This window comes from Podarcis raffonei, chromosome 1 (genome assembly GCF_027172205.1).
Source record: "Podarcis raffonei isolate rPodRaf1 chromosome 1, rPodRaf1.pri, whole genome shotgun sequence".
Classification (NCBI taxonomy): domain Eukaryota; kingdom Metazoa; phylum Chordata; class Lepidosauria; order Squamata; family Lacertidae; genus Podarcis; species Podarcis raffonei.
This window is the reverse complement of record NC_070602.1, coordinates 66543159-66559629: the sequence shown is the minus strand read 5'-3', so window position 1 is coordinate 66559629 and position 16471 is coordinate 66543159. Positions and strand designations below refer to the sequence as shown.

At 40.7% G+C, this 16471-nt stretch overlaps 1 protein-coding gene across 3 annotated transcripts in view; it reads left to right on the top strand.

Annotated features, from left to right (window-relative positions):
* The first annotated feature begins 14140 nt into the window (after positions 1–14140).
* The window catches only part of OVCH2 (ovochymase 2), a 30708-nt gene continuing 28377 nt past the window's right edge, over positions 14141–16471 (top strand). Inside the window, exon 1 of one of the 3 annotated variants that reach the window (XM_053390776.1) lies at positions 14141–14994. In XM_053390776.1, the coding sequence (XP_053246751.1) occupies positions 14790–14994 (205 nt within the window). In that variant the 5' untranslated portion in view covers positions 14141–14789. The remainder of the gene's footprint in view (positions 14995–16471) is intronic. The other 2 variants (XM_053390768.1, XM_053390759.1) reach the window with 2 other exon arrangements.

Genomic DNA, 16471 nt, shown 5'->3' with positions numbered 1-16471 from the left:
GAAGTGGTGGATTCTCCTTCCTTGGAGGTTGTTATGCAGAGATTGTATGGCCATCTGCCATGGATATTTCAGTTGAGATTCCTGCATTGCAGGAGGTAGAACAAGATGACCCCTGGCGTCCCTTCCAATTCTACATTCTATGATTCTAAGTTGCAACTCTATCATTTTAAAGTCATTTAAAACTACACATGGTGTTCAAGTCAGGCGTCATTTCCTCCTGAATACACCCACGGTGCAGTTTCAAGAGTTGGAATCTGGAAATCCTATGAGAGAGAGTGCTTCTTGATCCTTTCCTCTGGACTTTTAGCAGGCAAATAACAACCCCACTCTCTCCCAAGCCGTTTTCTTTCCAGTGGATGAGAAGAGGCAGGCTGGTCTGCATGCACATGTCTTCGGTTTTGCAATGAGCAAATGAATGAGAAGTTGTGACAATATTTCTGCCGCTGTTATAGCAACTGCTTCAATTAATTTGAGGTGCAAGGGGAAAGGAACCTGAAGTGGGTGGGAGAAATCAGAGTGGTTGATAAAACACACTTGAGTACTTGAGATAGAGGTTCAGGAAGTGTGGCGTTATTTGAGCATTCATCTCTTTGTAAGAACATTATATATTGTTCTTTGAAATTACTTCTGTTCCAAGATCAACTTCTCTTGTGCACTTTGCTGGCTTAGTATGATTATAGTGACTCACACCTCTATTCATGCACAACAATAAGCAGTGCCGATATGCTAATCTTCTGTTCAGCAAACGCCCTTATCTCTTAAGTACTCCATTTCCCAGCAGTGGCGTGTCTGATTCACATGCTGCTGCCTGGATATTTTAGTATATACCGTATTTTTCTGTGTATAAGATGATGGTTTTTTGCTTGGAAAGTTCAGGCAAAAATTGGGGGTTGTCTTGTATACAAATAGTGAATGCAGAGGCGGATGATTGTTGGTGGTGGCGGCAAGTGGGCATGTGAAGCATTGTTGCCTATGGTGAGCAGGTGGGCGGAGGATTGTAAGCTGCGGTGAGCAGGCAGATGAGCAATTGGTGGCAGCGACCTCCTTCCAAGCTAAGCAACTCAAGGGCAACCACCTCCAAAAAAAGCTCAATAATTTTGGCTAACTTCCCCCTAAAAAGCTCAAGAAGTGAAGGGTGGCCTCCCCAAGAACTTTGGGCAACCTCCACCAAAAAATATTAATTTGGGGTACAAAAAAACAGGGGCCTTCTTATACATGAAAAATATAGTACTCTTGTCTACTTTCTCTTGTATCCCTTCTGTAATCCCATCATAAAATCATCAGACTTTGATATGCATGGGCAGCAGAGGTGCCAGGTTGCCCCCAAGACTGAGGGGGCCTGATGCACATTGCACGTGTGTGACATCACGTCATCTGGAGGAGGCCAAATGCTCTGGAGGAGCCAGCTGCTGAAGCTGTGATGCGTGCCGGGGCCCCTAAACACTGAGGTGCCTCGGCCCCTTTCCAACAAATATTGAGGGGGCTGGAAACATGTCGGCTCCTAGAGTTGGCTTGCCTGATGGGCATCAAGTAAGACTTCTGGGTGAAGATGGCAGCAAGTAAGGCTTCTTGTCCTTGAGCTCTACAATCTAGTCTAGTTTTATTTATTTTATTTATCTGAATAGTTTTAGAGTCATTTGGCTCTTCAGTTAGTGTTCCTTGCTACATACAGGCAAGGAGCATAGATGCTTTATCTGTTTTACTTCTACATGGGTTTAAAACAATATACAGTGGTACCTCGGGTTAAGTACTTAATTCGTTCCGGAGGTCCGTTCTTAACCTGAAACTGTTCTTAACCTGAAGCACCACTTTAGCTAATGGGGCCTCCTGCTGCTGCCGCGCCACCGGAGCACGATTTCTGTTCTCATCCTGAAGCAAAGTTCTTAACCCGAGGTACTATTTCTGGGTTAGTGGTGTCTGTAACCTGAAGCGTATGTAACCTGAAGCGTATGTAACCCGAGGTACCACTGTATTTTAATTGGAGGACAGAAGCACTTAGAAGACGATCTCAGCCAAAGGATACTTGGCAGTTTTAACATGGTTATATTACATGAGCACAGACCCGCAATGCTTCAGGTAAAGCATCTAGAACTCAGTTGCCTAGGATCCAAGCCATAACGGATAAGTCTTTTTCTGTGTATGGATTTCTGTTGCAATATTGGAGCACAATATGCCACATGACAGAGGGTCATATCCTCTTGGTGGAATGGGGGGTGGAGACCATGGCAGTAACTTCTTTACCTGCTACAATATTGGCTCTCTTAATAATCAACTATTCTCAAGTTGTTGTTGTTGTTGTAGTAATCTGATCTCCCCCTCTAGTTCAAGTGTTCCAACAGGTACTGAAAATGGGGACCCTGTCCCATATTACGATTTTCATTCACAAGTCTTCCCACAGATGACTCAAATGACTAAAACTGTAATTGGGGAGAGATGCATGTTTATTACCACCCACCAGTCAAGCAGACCTTTCCCAAGAACCCTGACATATTTTTATGTGACTCACGGGCACTCACCCACACAACTCCGTGCTTGTAAAAAAAGCAGGCTTCAGGAGCAGTCCTATGAATGAAAACCAATAAATTATTATTTTATAAGTGGGGTTTTTAAGGGTTTGACATGTCAATTTCACAGTGCCTTTGGAATGCAGACTGGCTGCCTCTCCCAGTTGGTATGCAATTAGCTGAAAAGACAAACACAAAAGGGAGCTCTTCTCCAATGGAGAGAAAATAACTAACTGTGACAGATGCCTGTGTCATTGAAATGTGTGAGTCTATCAATAACAAAATAGTACGGGGCTGTGCATATATAGAGCCTTCAATAGCCTACTATCATCCTTATTAAGTACCATTTATATGACAGCTTTCCTCCAAGAAGCTCAATGTGAAATACATGTCACACTGATATATACAACTACACTATCCCCTGACCCACAGCAACCCTGTGACATAGGTTAAGTCAGGCATGTCCAAAGTCCATTTTGGGGGCCTAATCCGGCCCGCTGGTCGGTTTAATCTGGTTTATATCAGTTTATTTCATGGGGTAAAATCCTTTAAAAACCTCAACAACTTCAATCCTAAAGAAAGGTTAACAACTTTGGTCGGCCCTTTGGTCGGCCCTCACGGCCCTTCACTCCATCAAATCTGGCCCACTTTGAAAAAAGTTTGGACACCACTGGGTTAAGTGATAGTTGCTGGTATAAGGTTACTCACTGAGCTTCATGGCTATGTAAATAAAAACACAAACCAAAAAGAAAAAAGAAAGCAAGAAAAGAAAAAGAACTTCCAATTCTTCATCTGTCAGCTATATATAGAATTTTTTTTCAAAGTATCCACTCCAAGGTAACACCCAACAATTCCTTCCACTTTCTGTAAACCAATATTTTCTTCAACCTTTATCAATCTGTTTGCAAGCAGAGTTCTCCACAACACCACGCAAGGAGGTGGAAAGCCAAGAACAAAAGAGTGTTACAATTTTTAAACCTTCATATAGTACCCACCCTGTCACAGAAAGACCACCCAAAAAAGTCACAGATACATAACAAAGTGGGTTGTACAGGTAAATCAGATCATGCTCAGAGTTCATGTTTCGCCAACATATTTAAAAGTCTGTCAGTCAAGATGCCTGACAATAGCTTCTACAGTGGTACCTCTGGTTACGTACTTAATTCGTTCCGGAGGTCTGTTCTTAACCTGAAACTGTTCTTAACCCGAAGCACCACTTTAGCTAATGGGGCCTCCCGCTGCGGCCGCCACACAATTTCTGTTCTCATCCTGAAGCAAAGTTCTTAACCCGAGGTACTATTTCTGGGTTAGCGGAGTCTGTAACCTGAAGCGTATGTAACCCAAGGTACCACTGTAATTGCCTTTTCCTGGCCAGTATGAGATATCCTTTCAAAATGGTGAATATCTTGACTCCAGAATCCATCATCGGGGACCTGTTTCATTCATGCCTAGATCTGTTCTTTTCACAAGTCTGTTTGGATAGTTATCAATACTTGTTAAACCAGTTTCACAGGGGAAGCTCCAAAGGAATTTCCTGCTATGTGACTGCAGGAGTCTCAAGGTTGACTAGTGGTTAAACACAGCTGCTCTATTGCTCTCTGTACTATTTCAGCTCAGGTTTTACTGGTAAAAGTGATATTTCACTAATGGAGAAATTTCTGGAACAGCAAGGAGGTATCAGCTCTGCCTAAGGCATGACGAATAACAGCAACAACCGGGGGAAAGAAAGACATAACATCTTATAAGGACAGGAAGAAAAACCACGGACAGAATAATTGCCACACACAGGAAGAACAAGGATATAGTTTGAGTTCCTCACTTGTAGTTTTATAAATCATTTAATGTGTCAACACAAATCGAAGCTATTAATGCTGCAGTTGTTGTATAAGGGATTATTATTATGACCGGAATGTAATTGAAATTAATAAGATTTTGGAATGCAGAAATAAAGAAAATAATCAAACAATCAAATCTGGCATGCAGAGGGCCACTTTATCTAAATTATATAGTTTGGTATTTGAACGATTGGTATTAATAATTGTATTATAAATTGGTATTGTTATAATGAGGCTATTGTAATTGAAAATTAATTTTTAAAAATATTATAAAAAACCAGAAAGAACCACTGGTACCAGATGAATGAACTTGGGACCAAGCCACCCTCTCTACTCTAGCACTGCTTTCCTCTGAGTCAAAGGACAAATGGAGAAGACCTGAGGTTCTCCCACTCCATTAAATTAGACAACTACTGGAGAAGGCTGGGCCCCTTTAAGCAAAGCAACATCTTGAAGCATAGGTGCTGCTAGTAATTAGGCAGAAAATCCTCCTGCTGCTATTGCAACACCAGAGCTCAGTTTGAGCTGATTCATTGGGGGAGCAACTTCAGATTCCTGTGTTCCTCAAGCCCTGGCTTCCAGCCTAAAACCTGCCCTGCCTTACACTCAGTTTGGGATTTGCCTTGTTGTGGGCCACTTTTTTTAAAAAAAAACCACGTTAAAGCAAAGCTTTCCAAATTTTTCATGTTGGTGACACACTTTTTAGACATGCATCATTTTACGACACAATAATTCAGTTTTACTAGCAAACCGGAGGTTAAACTAATCTCTTTCCAGCCCTGGGAGGAAAGCGGGGAGCATTCGCCCGGCACACCTGCACACTGCAGCCGACACACTCATGTGTCACAGCACAGTTTGGAAAGCTCTGAGATAAGATATATGCAAGTTAATTCAAACTGAGACCACTTTCCCCAGATAACCTTTAATTTCTTCCCTAACTACTCTATGATCTTAAAATCTAAGGAATACATTAAAGGAAATACATACAAAGTCAATGTCAATGTCAAAAGAAAATGTACCACATTTTCTTTTCTTGAATTCTTGCTGTGTTAACGTTACACTGAGGTTATAATTTTTCTAGCTATAGGATGCTACAGTAGACAGAAATCAGGCTTGACTGAATGTACAAATATTTCTCACTGTTAATAAGCTTTTGCAGATTCAGTTGCGATAAATGTTGGTTGACGTTGTGATGTAAACTTGTTATTAAATAAAGACTGTTATGCGGCATATACCGTGCATTATTTTCATGGTTTTTAAAAACACACATGCTAGCAGTGGTTTGAAGAATTGGCTCTTAAGAAACTAGAGCAAATGAACATGTAAGGGAACTTTATACTTGTTGAACACACTTGTAACAGTTAGATTGGAAATAAATCTATTTAGCAATTTTAAAAGAAGAAAAGAAAAAAGCAGTGTTTGAAAAGCGAAGATGTTGCTAGTTTGAGCTTCTGCATGCTCCCTTTTATGTTGGCAATATTAAATACTTCTATTCATAAAAATAAGGGCAAGACTGAGGTGAAAGTTGGAATCTGCATACATTAGTGATACATGCATAGCAAAAGGAGAACAGTGAAGGCAACCCACTAATTGCTGCATTATGCAATTCCTCGGAGCTGTGATCAGAAGAGGCTTGGAAGGCAGCAGAATTCTCTCAGGCTGGAAGGAAAACTGGGATGGCTAGACATATTAGAAGTGATGCTTACATGGTAAGGGCAAGAATAGATGGCTCACAGGGCACGAGCAGAACAAAAGCTGCATGCTACTCTCCCAAGGGGAATTTTATGGGAATTCACTGCTTGGTAAAGGCTTATTTGTCTTCCAAAGCCTCTGGAGGCTGCATCCGAATGGCCTCTGCTTGGGTCTCTCCTTGCATTGCTGAGAATTTATTTCCAGTTATCTATTGATTTTGTGAATGCTTTAATTATACTTTATCACATGCTATTGATTTTGTTATATTTGATGTTTGTTTTATGGAAGCATTTGGGGTCATTATGTTTTGGGTCATTGTGACAAAAAATAGCATAGAAAAAACAGCAATGAATAAACTGTAAACTACGATGTGTTTTTTTTTAAAGGACGTCTGCAATACATTAGCAAATGTGTATGGACTTGCTTATTATGGTGTTTTTCACATTCTCTGAGACATGCAACAACACAGTACTGGGTCCTTTCATTTAGTCAGTGCAAGTACTGACTAAATAATGGTTAGAGTGTTGAACTGGAGCCTAGGAAACCAGAGTTCAAATCCACACTCAGCCATGAAGTTCACTGCATGACCTTGAGCCAGTCACAGCCTCTCAGCCAAACCTGCCCAACAGGATAATTTTGCAGGTGAAATGAGTGTATGCCACCTTGAGCTTCTTGGAGGTGGTAATAATAATAATAATAATAATAATAATAATAATAATAATAATAATTTATTTATACCCCTCCCATCTGGCTGGATTTCCCCAGCCACTCTGGGCGGCTTCCACAGGATATTAAAATACAATGAGAATATATTTATTTAAATAAATGAATTGCATCCCCACAAAAGAGGTCACAAATTTACATAACACTTGCATGCAATCTTAGAAATGATTGTTACTATTTAAATAGAAGCATCACACATCTCACTATAGTGTGCAAGGTGGTGACCAAGAGATCTGTTTATCTGCTCAGTCTGCTGTCCGAGTGCTGGCTGTTGATAGGGAATATCAGGACCTCTGATCTCTCTTCCTATGGCTCTTCAACCAGATTTGGGATAGACACCCCTAAATCAGTGATTCCTAATACAGATCCTCATGAGATATTAATATTTAACTCACAATAGTGGCCGGGGGAGGGGGGATGTAAGCAATTACCAATCCATAAAACAAATAATTTTGAGTTCTTCTCTAGCCTCTGGTCATTCAGTGTTTTAAAAAATATCTGTCAAATAACTATGTAAAATGCAATGAACTCTAACACTTTGGCTTTCTAAAGCGTTATAAGAAATCTGGTATCACCATAAGAGCACATTAGCAGTCTAAAGCACAGCAAGGTTATTCTCCCGTTCCACTGTTGCAAGATGTACCCATCAGAGGGGGGGACATACAGTATTCACGCCATGCATGTTACTTGTTTGGGTTCCCTACACCTGTAACCCCAGCCTGAACTCAAATGTACGCACTTTGCTTAAGTGCAAAGTAAATGGCGGTTCATGTTCTCAAATGGGATGGAAACTGGTTTTAGAGGAAACAAGCAGCAGTGTTTCTCAAGAAACTGCAGGGTAGACATGTCATGTGGCCAGCGTCATACATAGATGACTTCAGACGCCAGTGGTGAAAGTGCAATGGAGCCCGAATAAATGGCAGTGGGTACCCAACCGAATACATTTATAAATTGGGTGGCATATGCTCTGTCTCTTGCCTCCCCCCCCTCTATTGGCACTGCAACTTGAAATCCACTTTTGCCCCAGAGCAAAAGGCCTAAGGGCGAGTTGGGTGAAGAGGCCTCTGCTCCTCAGAAGGAGTTTCCAAGGTCTGATCTCCCCTGCTCTACAATCCTATGATTCTCTGAGGATGGGCTTCCTTCTCTATTCACGCAGAGGGGAATTTACAATATCCTACATCACCCACATATATATATTTATTTCCACATATTATCCTCACAGGTCTCCCACCCGCTCCAATAGCATCCAGGTTTGGTAATTGGAGATTTTTAATTCTTGGCAAAACTAATTCCTCAAAATGACTTAACTGTCTCAGTCCTCCCCCTGCACTACAGGCTGGAGGTTGCTATTTTTGGCAGTACTTTTACTTCTTGCTTGGTCATGAGTCACGCAGCGCATGTCCCAAACTGTAATGATTCCTAGAGTTTTTACACTTATTTATGACAGTATATATATACTTACTGTATTGTCCTTGTGCTTCTGGTTTATTTATGATAATAAAAGACAGTGGGTATTTTTAAAAGAGAATCTTGAACCATATGCTCATGGTTTTTAACTGTGACTTGTTAATCTGAAGAAGAGCAACCTCAGAGGAATTTAAAGGTTTCTTTTAATTTCGGTTGCATTTTAAACAGGAGAGCGTATTCATTCACATTTTATGTCTGTGCTAATAGGCATTTTGCTGTATTTGCAATAGCCCTAGGCTACAAGCAATAAATATTTATTGGAATGGATTTTTTTTTTAAGGCAGCCTGCCAGCATGATTAAATTATCAGTGCAAGAGGCTGTGTGCTATTGCCACCTTGTGGCAGGATTAAGCAGCAGCCCTCTACACATTGTTATAGATCTGGGGTTACAGAGTTTGGGGGTGCAAGCGCACTCATAGCTGCTAGAATTAGTGAATGTTAGAAATTAATAAATGGCAGAATCTACATAATATCTGGAGTATTGAAAGGAAGATGCCAGGCCAGTGAAAAATATTGGCTAACCCTCCCCTTTTAAGTGGAACCTCTCAGACTGTGAGGCATTATCATATATATTATTTTTATTATTTATTGAATTTATATTCGGCCCTATATCCAGGGGTCTCGGGGCGGTTCACAGAATAAAATCAATATATAAAACCACAAAATACATAATAAAAATAAAAACAACAACCCAATAGACTCCCCTCCAAAAAAACCCAAACACATTTTAAAAGGACATAGGATGTAAATCAGATCAACCAAAGGCCTGGTTAAAAAGGAACGTTTTTGCCTGGTGCCTAAAGGTGTATAATGAAGGCGCCAGGCAAACTGATATAACAACAACAACAACAACAACAACAACAACAACAACAACAACAACAACAACAACAACAACAATTTATTATTTGTAGCCTGCCCATCTGGCTGGGTTTCCCCAGCCATTCTGGGCGGCTTCCACAGAAACCAAAATACACTAAATGATAAGAGTTGTAGTAGAAAACATCTGGATGTCAATCAGTTTGGGGAAGGCTGGATTAGAAAACGCACCAATGCTCTGAGCATTTTAGTGACTGATAACTTTTGGGCTTCATTTAAGTCCATTGCATGGAGAGAGAAGGCAACTGAGCTACAGTGATGGGTGGGATAATAGAGTGGGCACCCAAGACATAGTGTCATAGAACTGTAGAGTTGGAAGGAGCTCTGAGGATCATCTAGTCAAAGCCCCCGCAGTGCAGGGATCTCAACAGTCGCCCCAGTTGACTATTTGGATGGGCCGTTTCTGCATTTATTCAGAGAGGCAACAGCTTGGCGAGATCTTACAAGTTCCTGGACATGTTCCTGTTACGTGTGTCAGCTAAAGTTTGCCATTGTCGACTGCCCCCAAGAGAATGCCTCAGTGAACTGGCTTGAATGCCTCTTCCTCTTTGGAAACACTGAAAACATTTGGCACGGCCGGCCACTTTGTTCTGGACCTTTTGGACACCATCCCAGCTACATGTCTTCTTTTTATGAATCTCCCCAAAGGGACGTGCTTTGTGAAAGAGGTTGTGCAAACCCATCAAACAATGCCATCGTTTTGAAGCCAAGCCCTTGGTGTGCACCGAGAGCGTCGTCCGCCTCCACTTTTCCACTGACGTATGACCACTGAGCCGGGCAGGACTCCAAGCACCATTCTGGCCTTGGCATGTGCCATGTTAGAAATCAGTGGACGATTCTCAGAAAATTGAAGCAGCCTTGAACAGACTGAGATGAAATATCTTATTTATATGGTGGCCTTATGGGCTGAGAGGGGGAAGGGAAGTCAGAATGGTTTCATGCTTCTGGTGTGAGAAGCAGCCACCTGTGCTTCTTCCATGTCTTTGTAATGTGTGATTTAATGAGATTTCAAATTTAATGAGATTTAATGAATTTCATTGCTTTTCAGAACAATTCATTTCTCAGAAACCTGGCTCTTAAATTAGGATTTTTATCTACTTTCATTTGAGTTTAAGGTGAAATTAAACATTACACTCAACAAGGCTACTGCTACAAACCGTCATTACTTTGTAATATGAGATATTTAAAAATTCTGATATTGTGTATGTGTGTGTATAAATGTTTTTTGCATTTTCAAAAGAGATGAGCACTGAAAAGACAAGGCAACACTCATATTTTTTACTCCTGACTTATATTGTGTTGCCCTCCACCTCTCCATTAGGCAGCTTGTGTGCCAATTCAGAATTCGAACAAAAACTCTGAAAAGACAGGGAAGTAAATTAAAAGTTAAAGCTAAGTGGGACTATTGAAAGTTATAGAAGTCTCTGCTGTGTTCAATGGAGTCATTTTCAGCAAGTAGTTCAGCTGAAGAACTGATGACTGGTCACTTTCATACCTTGGTGAACCAAAGAAGAACTAAATCTTTGGAACTTGAGATCACCTCTTCATGACAAAATGAAGTAAATAAAGTTCCCTATACCAAAAATCAAAAGAGAAGCATACCTCCTATTAAGTGATTGAAGACATGAAATGAATACGAAGGATTTCTTATCATCTCTGTCCTCCTCTCTCACACACACAACAATCATGCACACAAACAATTCTCTGAACCAAAATCAGTGTTGTTGTTTTCTAGTTGAAATGTTGCTGTTTTAACCCAAACTAACTGCTATGTTTTCTGGAATGGACCTAGTAGGAGTTGCTCTCTGGTCATTTCCAAACACAACAACTGCAGTTCAGTGTGTTCTTTTTCATCGCTGAATAGAATTTGATGTTCTTAAAAAAAAAGTCACCTTCAAGCTGATCATCATGTGAATGAAATAATAAGGATATCAACGGAAGGATCGGAAGCAGCAGACTCACAAGACGCAATGGAAGAATTAACTCATTGTGTTTCAGAAACTAATTACCTGAGTTGTACAAAATTAAATCAAGAAATCCAACCCTCCCTCATTTCAGCTCTAGGGAAAACACTGGATAGATATATGTCACCTTTAGGCTTACTGTTCCTCTAAATCCCAGAACATTGTGTTACCTTTCCTTCAATGGCTCTGTAATGGGAGAAGAGAAAGCAAACGAGTTTGTTCATAATACTACTTTGACTCAAAAGTTTATATTTTAAGCAAAGGTCAACATGGTTTTGGGGTTTACAGCTTTTTTGTAAGAGGCAGTCTGGTCAGCAGGCTGACAGACAGCAGCTTTTTATAACATACCAAGTTTGTATCCCAGGAAATCTTTGTTCTCGGTATTTTTGCCAACTCAGTTACATGGACCAATGTATTATCCCATCTTGATAATCTTGTCATTTATTAGAACATTGCAGGGTTGGCCTCATGACATATTTCAATGCCATTTTTCATCTGCAGACCTCATTTTCATCAATAACGCCCCCACAATGAGCCGCCAAAATTGGTCTTAGGCAAGTACAAAAGAAAACAAATACATTAGCAAGGATAGATTATTGCTATGAAACTATCTTTCTTTCATTTTTGATGGGCATTCTGCCAGTTATAAAAGAAAAACCAAAGTTGAGAGAGCTACATAGCTTATATTAGAAATATCTTTAATAGCTAGTAGGGGCTGACCCGAGATTGTTTCTTGGCAAACACATATTCCCAGAAGAGTCCCAAAGTGGGGAGCATATGAGCCTTAATCAAGCTGGTACCTTCCAGATGTTTTGGACAACAATTTCTGTCAGCACAACTACAACATCTGGAGGGTTAAATGAAGGCTGCTTTAGATACAAGGAACATGAAATGGATTGGGGGTGGGGGAATATACAGGAGAGAATCAGCAGAAAGGCAGAAGGATGTTTAATCGCTTCCATGCCTGCCAGCTCTCCTTTTTACATGCTCCCCAGGGCTGCTGTCTCCTTAGCTGGAGTTACTGTTCCCAGCTTGGGGTGGAATTAATTTTAAATGCCCCAAGGAGCACATGCATGAGAGAATCCTGGGCAGGGAATTGAATTCTGGGGAGAACACAGAGTTAGGGCTGTGCAGGATTGCAGGACTGCCGCTTTGCCGAGTTCAGAACGACACATTTCACCTTGACTACACGTCTTCAGAGTTCAGTCACAGCTTTGGCTCGGCAAAGCAAGTATGTCTGTGTGGGAGACCGAGAGAGCTTTCCAGAGGCAAGCTAGCTGGCAGGAGAGGGACACTTAGTTCTCCTTTCACCTGGCTCTTTTTGTGTCTCTTCCAGTTCCACTCCCACCAGCTCCTGCTTCCTCAGCTCACCTGCCACTCCTCCACTGGAGAACGGCTTTCCACGCCCCAAGGAGAAGCGGCGGCCAGGGAAAGAGCAGTCGGAGTAAGCAACCTGGGCCTGAGATGCACTTCTGATTTGCTCAGGTGCCTGTTCCCTTCTGTGGACAAGCAGCAAAAAGGTGATCAGGTGAGTTGATGGTAAAGGTCATCCAGATTTTAGCTGCCTACCTCCTGAATGAAGATTGGGCAGTGCCTGCTTGTCTCAGAAGCAGTGCAAATAAGCTGCTTCCCTATCAGTGGTAAGCCCACTTTCAGCTGCCACCATCTCTTGCTCCTTATCAGAGATACCTTATACCAGTGGTGGGGAACCTTCTGCCCTCCACAACAGACTTCTATCAGTCCCAGTCAGTCTCCCAGCACAGGAGAAGAAGCATGGCTTGTGGAGAGGTCCAAGGGCCAGACAAAGATGCCTGGATGCATTTGGTCTCCCAGGCCTGAAGTTCCCCATCTTGCCTTAGCAGGAAACAAGCACCAGGCACAGAGAGCGGCAGTTACTGGCCGTGGACTTCACTTGACACAAGCTCTTAAGACAGACTGAGAAACGATGCATTTTAAATACTATTAAAAAAATTAATCATTGAAGTATGTACAAAACGGTCCAGGAGAGCTTCAGTTATCTTTCTGGAAAGTTTTGAACCTCATGGTGCCAAGGAATCCTAGGAGGTACATGCCTTGTGACGTCCTGCTCTATAAATAGTTTATATTGCAAGAATGCCTGGGAGTTTTAAAAGGTCAGCATTTCTGAAATTTTGCACATTGCCTTTTGAAGAGAAACCTGGCCTCTTACAATTGCAGTGGTTTTCATGGGATTTCAGGTCCTTTTTATAGTGTCTCATCAATGGACCAGACCCTAAAAACACCTTGTTTTATAATCCTAGGAAAAGTTAGAAACTGCTTTGTTCATTTCTGAGAGAAAAACCTGAAGCTTAATCCAGTTAAATATTTTGGGCTGGGAAGTTTCTGATCTGAAACTTGCAACCTGACCTGGATTGGGTTCCACTAAGTCTGCAGCCTGAGGGTTCTCCTGGACTTGATGCTATCTGTGGATGCGCTGGTTGTATTGGTAACTAGGAGTATTTTTATAACAACGATAATAATAAAAAAATTGTTTAGGCTGGTTTAAAGGTGATTTGAAGGACTGCTTTCTTCCAATCAAATCCAGGTGGTCCTTAAGTTGCACTGTCAAGGTCAAACAGATTGGTGCGCATTAAAGACGCTACTTTTTCAGAGGCCCTTTACTTTGGAACTCTCTCATAAAGAAGTTTTCACTAGACGTTAAAAACGTATTTGTTTCAAGCTGCACTTCATTAAAAGTTCTGTGAACTGGGCTCTAAACCACTGCTGTATTATTATTTTTTTGTAATTGGATTGTTTCATTTGTATTTTTAAATTTTCTATTTATATTACTTTATTACATTTATATCTCACCTTTCCTCTGAGGAGGTGGCATATATGATTCTTCCGCTCCCCATTTTATCCTTACAGCAACTTGGTGAGTTGGAGGAGGGGGCTATTGGTTTCATTTGTTATTGTTTTTATTATGTATATTGTGTTTTTTTATCTTGTGCTTTTATGCTGTGAACTGCCCTATGGGTGAAGGGCAGTATACTACTGCTGCTGCAGCAGCTGCTGCTACTACTAGATTAGGCTGAGGGATAGTGACTGGCCCTAACTTGCCAGGTTAATTCCATTGCTGAGTGTGGATTTTAACCCTGGTTTCCCAAGTCATCGTCCATTATGCTAACCACTTTACTACACTGGTTCTCCAGCTGTTCTATATTCCTTTATTTAGGCTATAATTTCTGTGCAGCTGAAGGCTTTATCTTGTAATTTTGCACAACATTCATGCCATCCATGCATAAATATAGCAGAACTAGCAACTGTGTTTTATTGAAAATGTGCTCCTAGGATGAGATATTTAACCAATCAAGCTAGTAATAAGTTCAAGTGGATTCAATCATATTAGGTTCCCTAGTAAATTAATCTGGGTTGTGGTGTCAACACAGAGTGTTATTTTGCTCTCAAATCTATTAAATAAAAGAAGGAAAGAAATCAGATGCAGATAGCCTTGGAAACAGCTGTAATTAAACTGGAGTTCTAAATAATCAGCTAAGCTGGTAAAGGACTTTGTGTGATGACCAGCTTGGGGGGGGTCTGCATTTATTGTTCTTTTTAATGTATAGGCTGATCTCTTGAGACAGTCAAACTCAGTATTTAGCAGGCTTTTGTTTTAAACCCACAGTCCCTTGAGAACTGAAAAGGAATCATGCTTGGTTAAATGTGGGAAAATTTAGTAATGCCTGGTTAAAAGCTTTACAGCTGGATTAATGAGTAACCTACACTTTAATTATGCTGCTACTGCTCTCCCACTGTGTTATAGCTTCTTCTTTGCTCCTATAAAATTCTCCACTCTGTTTAACTTAGTCACTTACAGCCTGAAAATGCCAGTGTCCTCGGGCAATCTGCTGTTACTTATGCTTGGGACAGTGTATCTTAGAGAAGGAAGCTCTGCACCAATGTCTAATCAACAAGGTATGGCTATGATTTTGTGCTTGTCTTTAAATGTTTTCTAACGGCATGGATCCATATTACCGCATGATTAATAGATGTTATCTTCGCTCGGAGTGCCTCCAGCCTGATTTGTTTTGAGGGAGATTAGATGTTGGCTGTTTAATGAGCATTCATTTTGATCCATTTGTGCAGAGGTTTGATAACACTTGCATCAACACAATGTCATTTCACATTTTCCAGTGCATTTCCCCCTCGCTTTCCTTACTGCAGAAAGTTCAGTCTTTTGAGGAAGTGGGTTTGTTGTGCAAGACTTTCCAATCCATTATAAGTGTGAAACCTGAATTTGCCCGTGTGATTGAATCCCACTCAAAAATAGCAGCAATCTAGAAGCTTTTTTTTTTTTTAGTTCTCAATTTCATCCCAGCTGCAGCTCTTCTGCATGGGGTGGAGTGATTTCCCTCCCCTAGTCCAAATTGCCTTGCCTAAGGAGCAAATGGCTATTTATTGACTGACAAAACTGAGAGTTGATTCAGATGCGGATTCAGATGCCCTGTGACAGCAGCTACATGCATAATGTAATGCAAGAAAAGAAGGCCATTGCATGTATAAGTGGTGTCCAAACTTTTTTTCAGAGAGGGCCAGATTTAATGAAGTGAAGGGCCGTGAGGGCTGACCAAAGTTGTTAACCTTTTCTTTAGGATTGAAGTTGTTGAGCTTTTTTTAGACTTTGGACAGGCCTGTATTGTATATGAATTTTTCAGAAGAGTCACCATGTGGAATTCATGCATCAAAACAGTGAAATCACTTGTTTCTTCTTAAAGAATAACAAATGTATTATAGTGCATACTTCATTTATGATCCTGAACATAGTCTATTCATGAAACTTTGTATGACAGCAATGAATATATTTTTCTGAACTTTACTTATTCATATATCAGTTTTGATGTTTATGTGATAGATAGAAGCCATAGAGGCAAACACAAGTGCTGCTGGACCTTTGTTAAATCCAAATCTGATATAACTTCACAGTGGTTTCTAGCTATAGCAAACTTTTCCGGAGAGTGATATTTCACTTCCATTTCACTTCTGTGAAGATATTTCACTTCTCTTTGGCATGAGAATGTAACTTGTTAACCACTGTGTATATTTCCAAAATAAGCTATGACAAACACACCCCAAAGCCTGGGCTCTCTTTTTTATTCCCCTGCTGGATAAAGGTAGTCCATCTGAAATCCCAATAAGACCATTTCTATAGAAGTCTGACTGTGCATAGATGTTGTTATGTTTGTTAAACATACACATATATCTTGAGCTGTTTTTCTTTGCGAAGGTCAACCAGCAGAATGAAAACACAAAGTTTGAGTGCACTTCTCAAATTTAGAACCTTGAGTGTTGATTGTTTTTGCTAGTTACTTGAGTTTTACTCACTGTGTTCATAGTGACTTGCAGTGCAAGCCTTCTCTACTCAGAAGTAAGTTATACTGAGTTCAGTGGGATT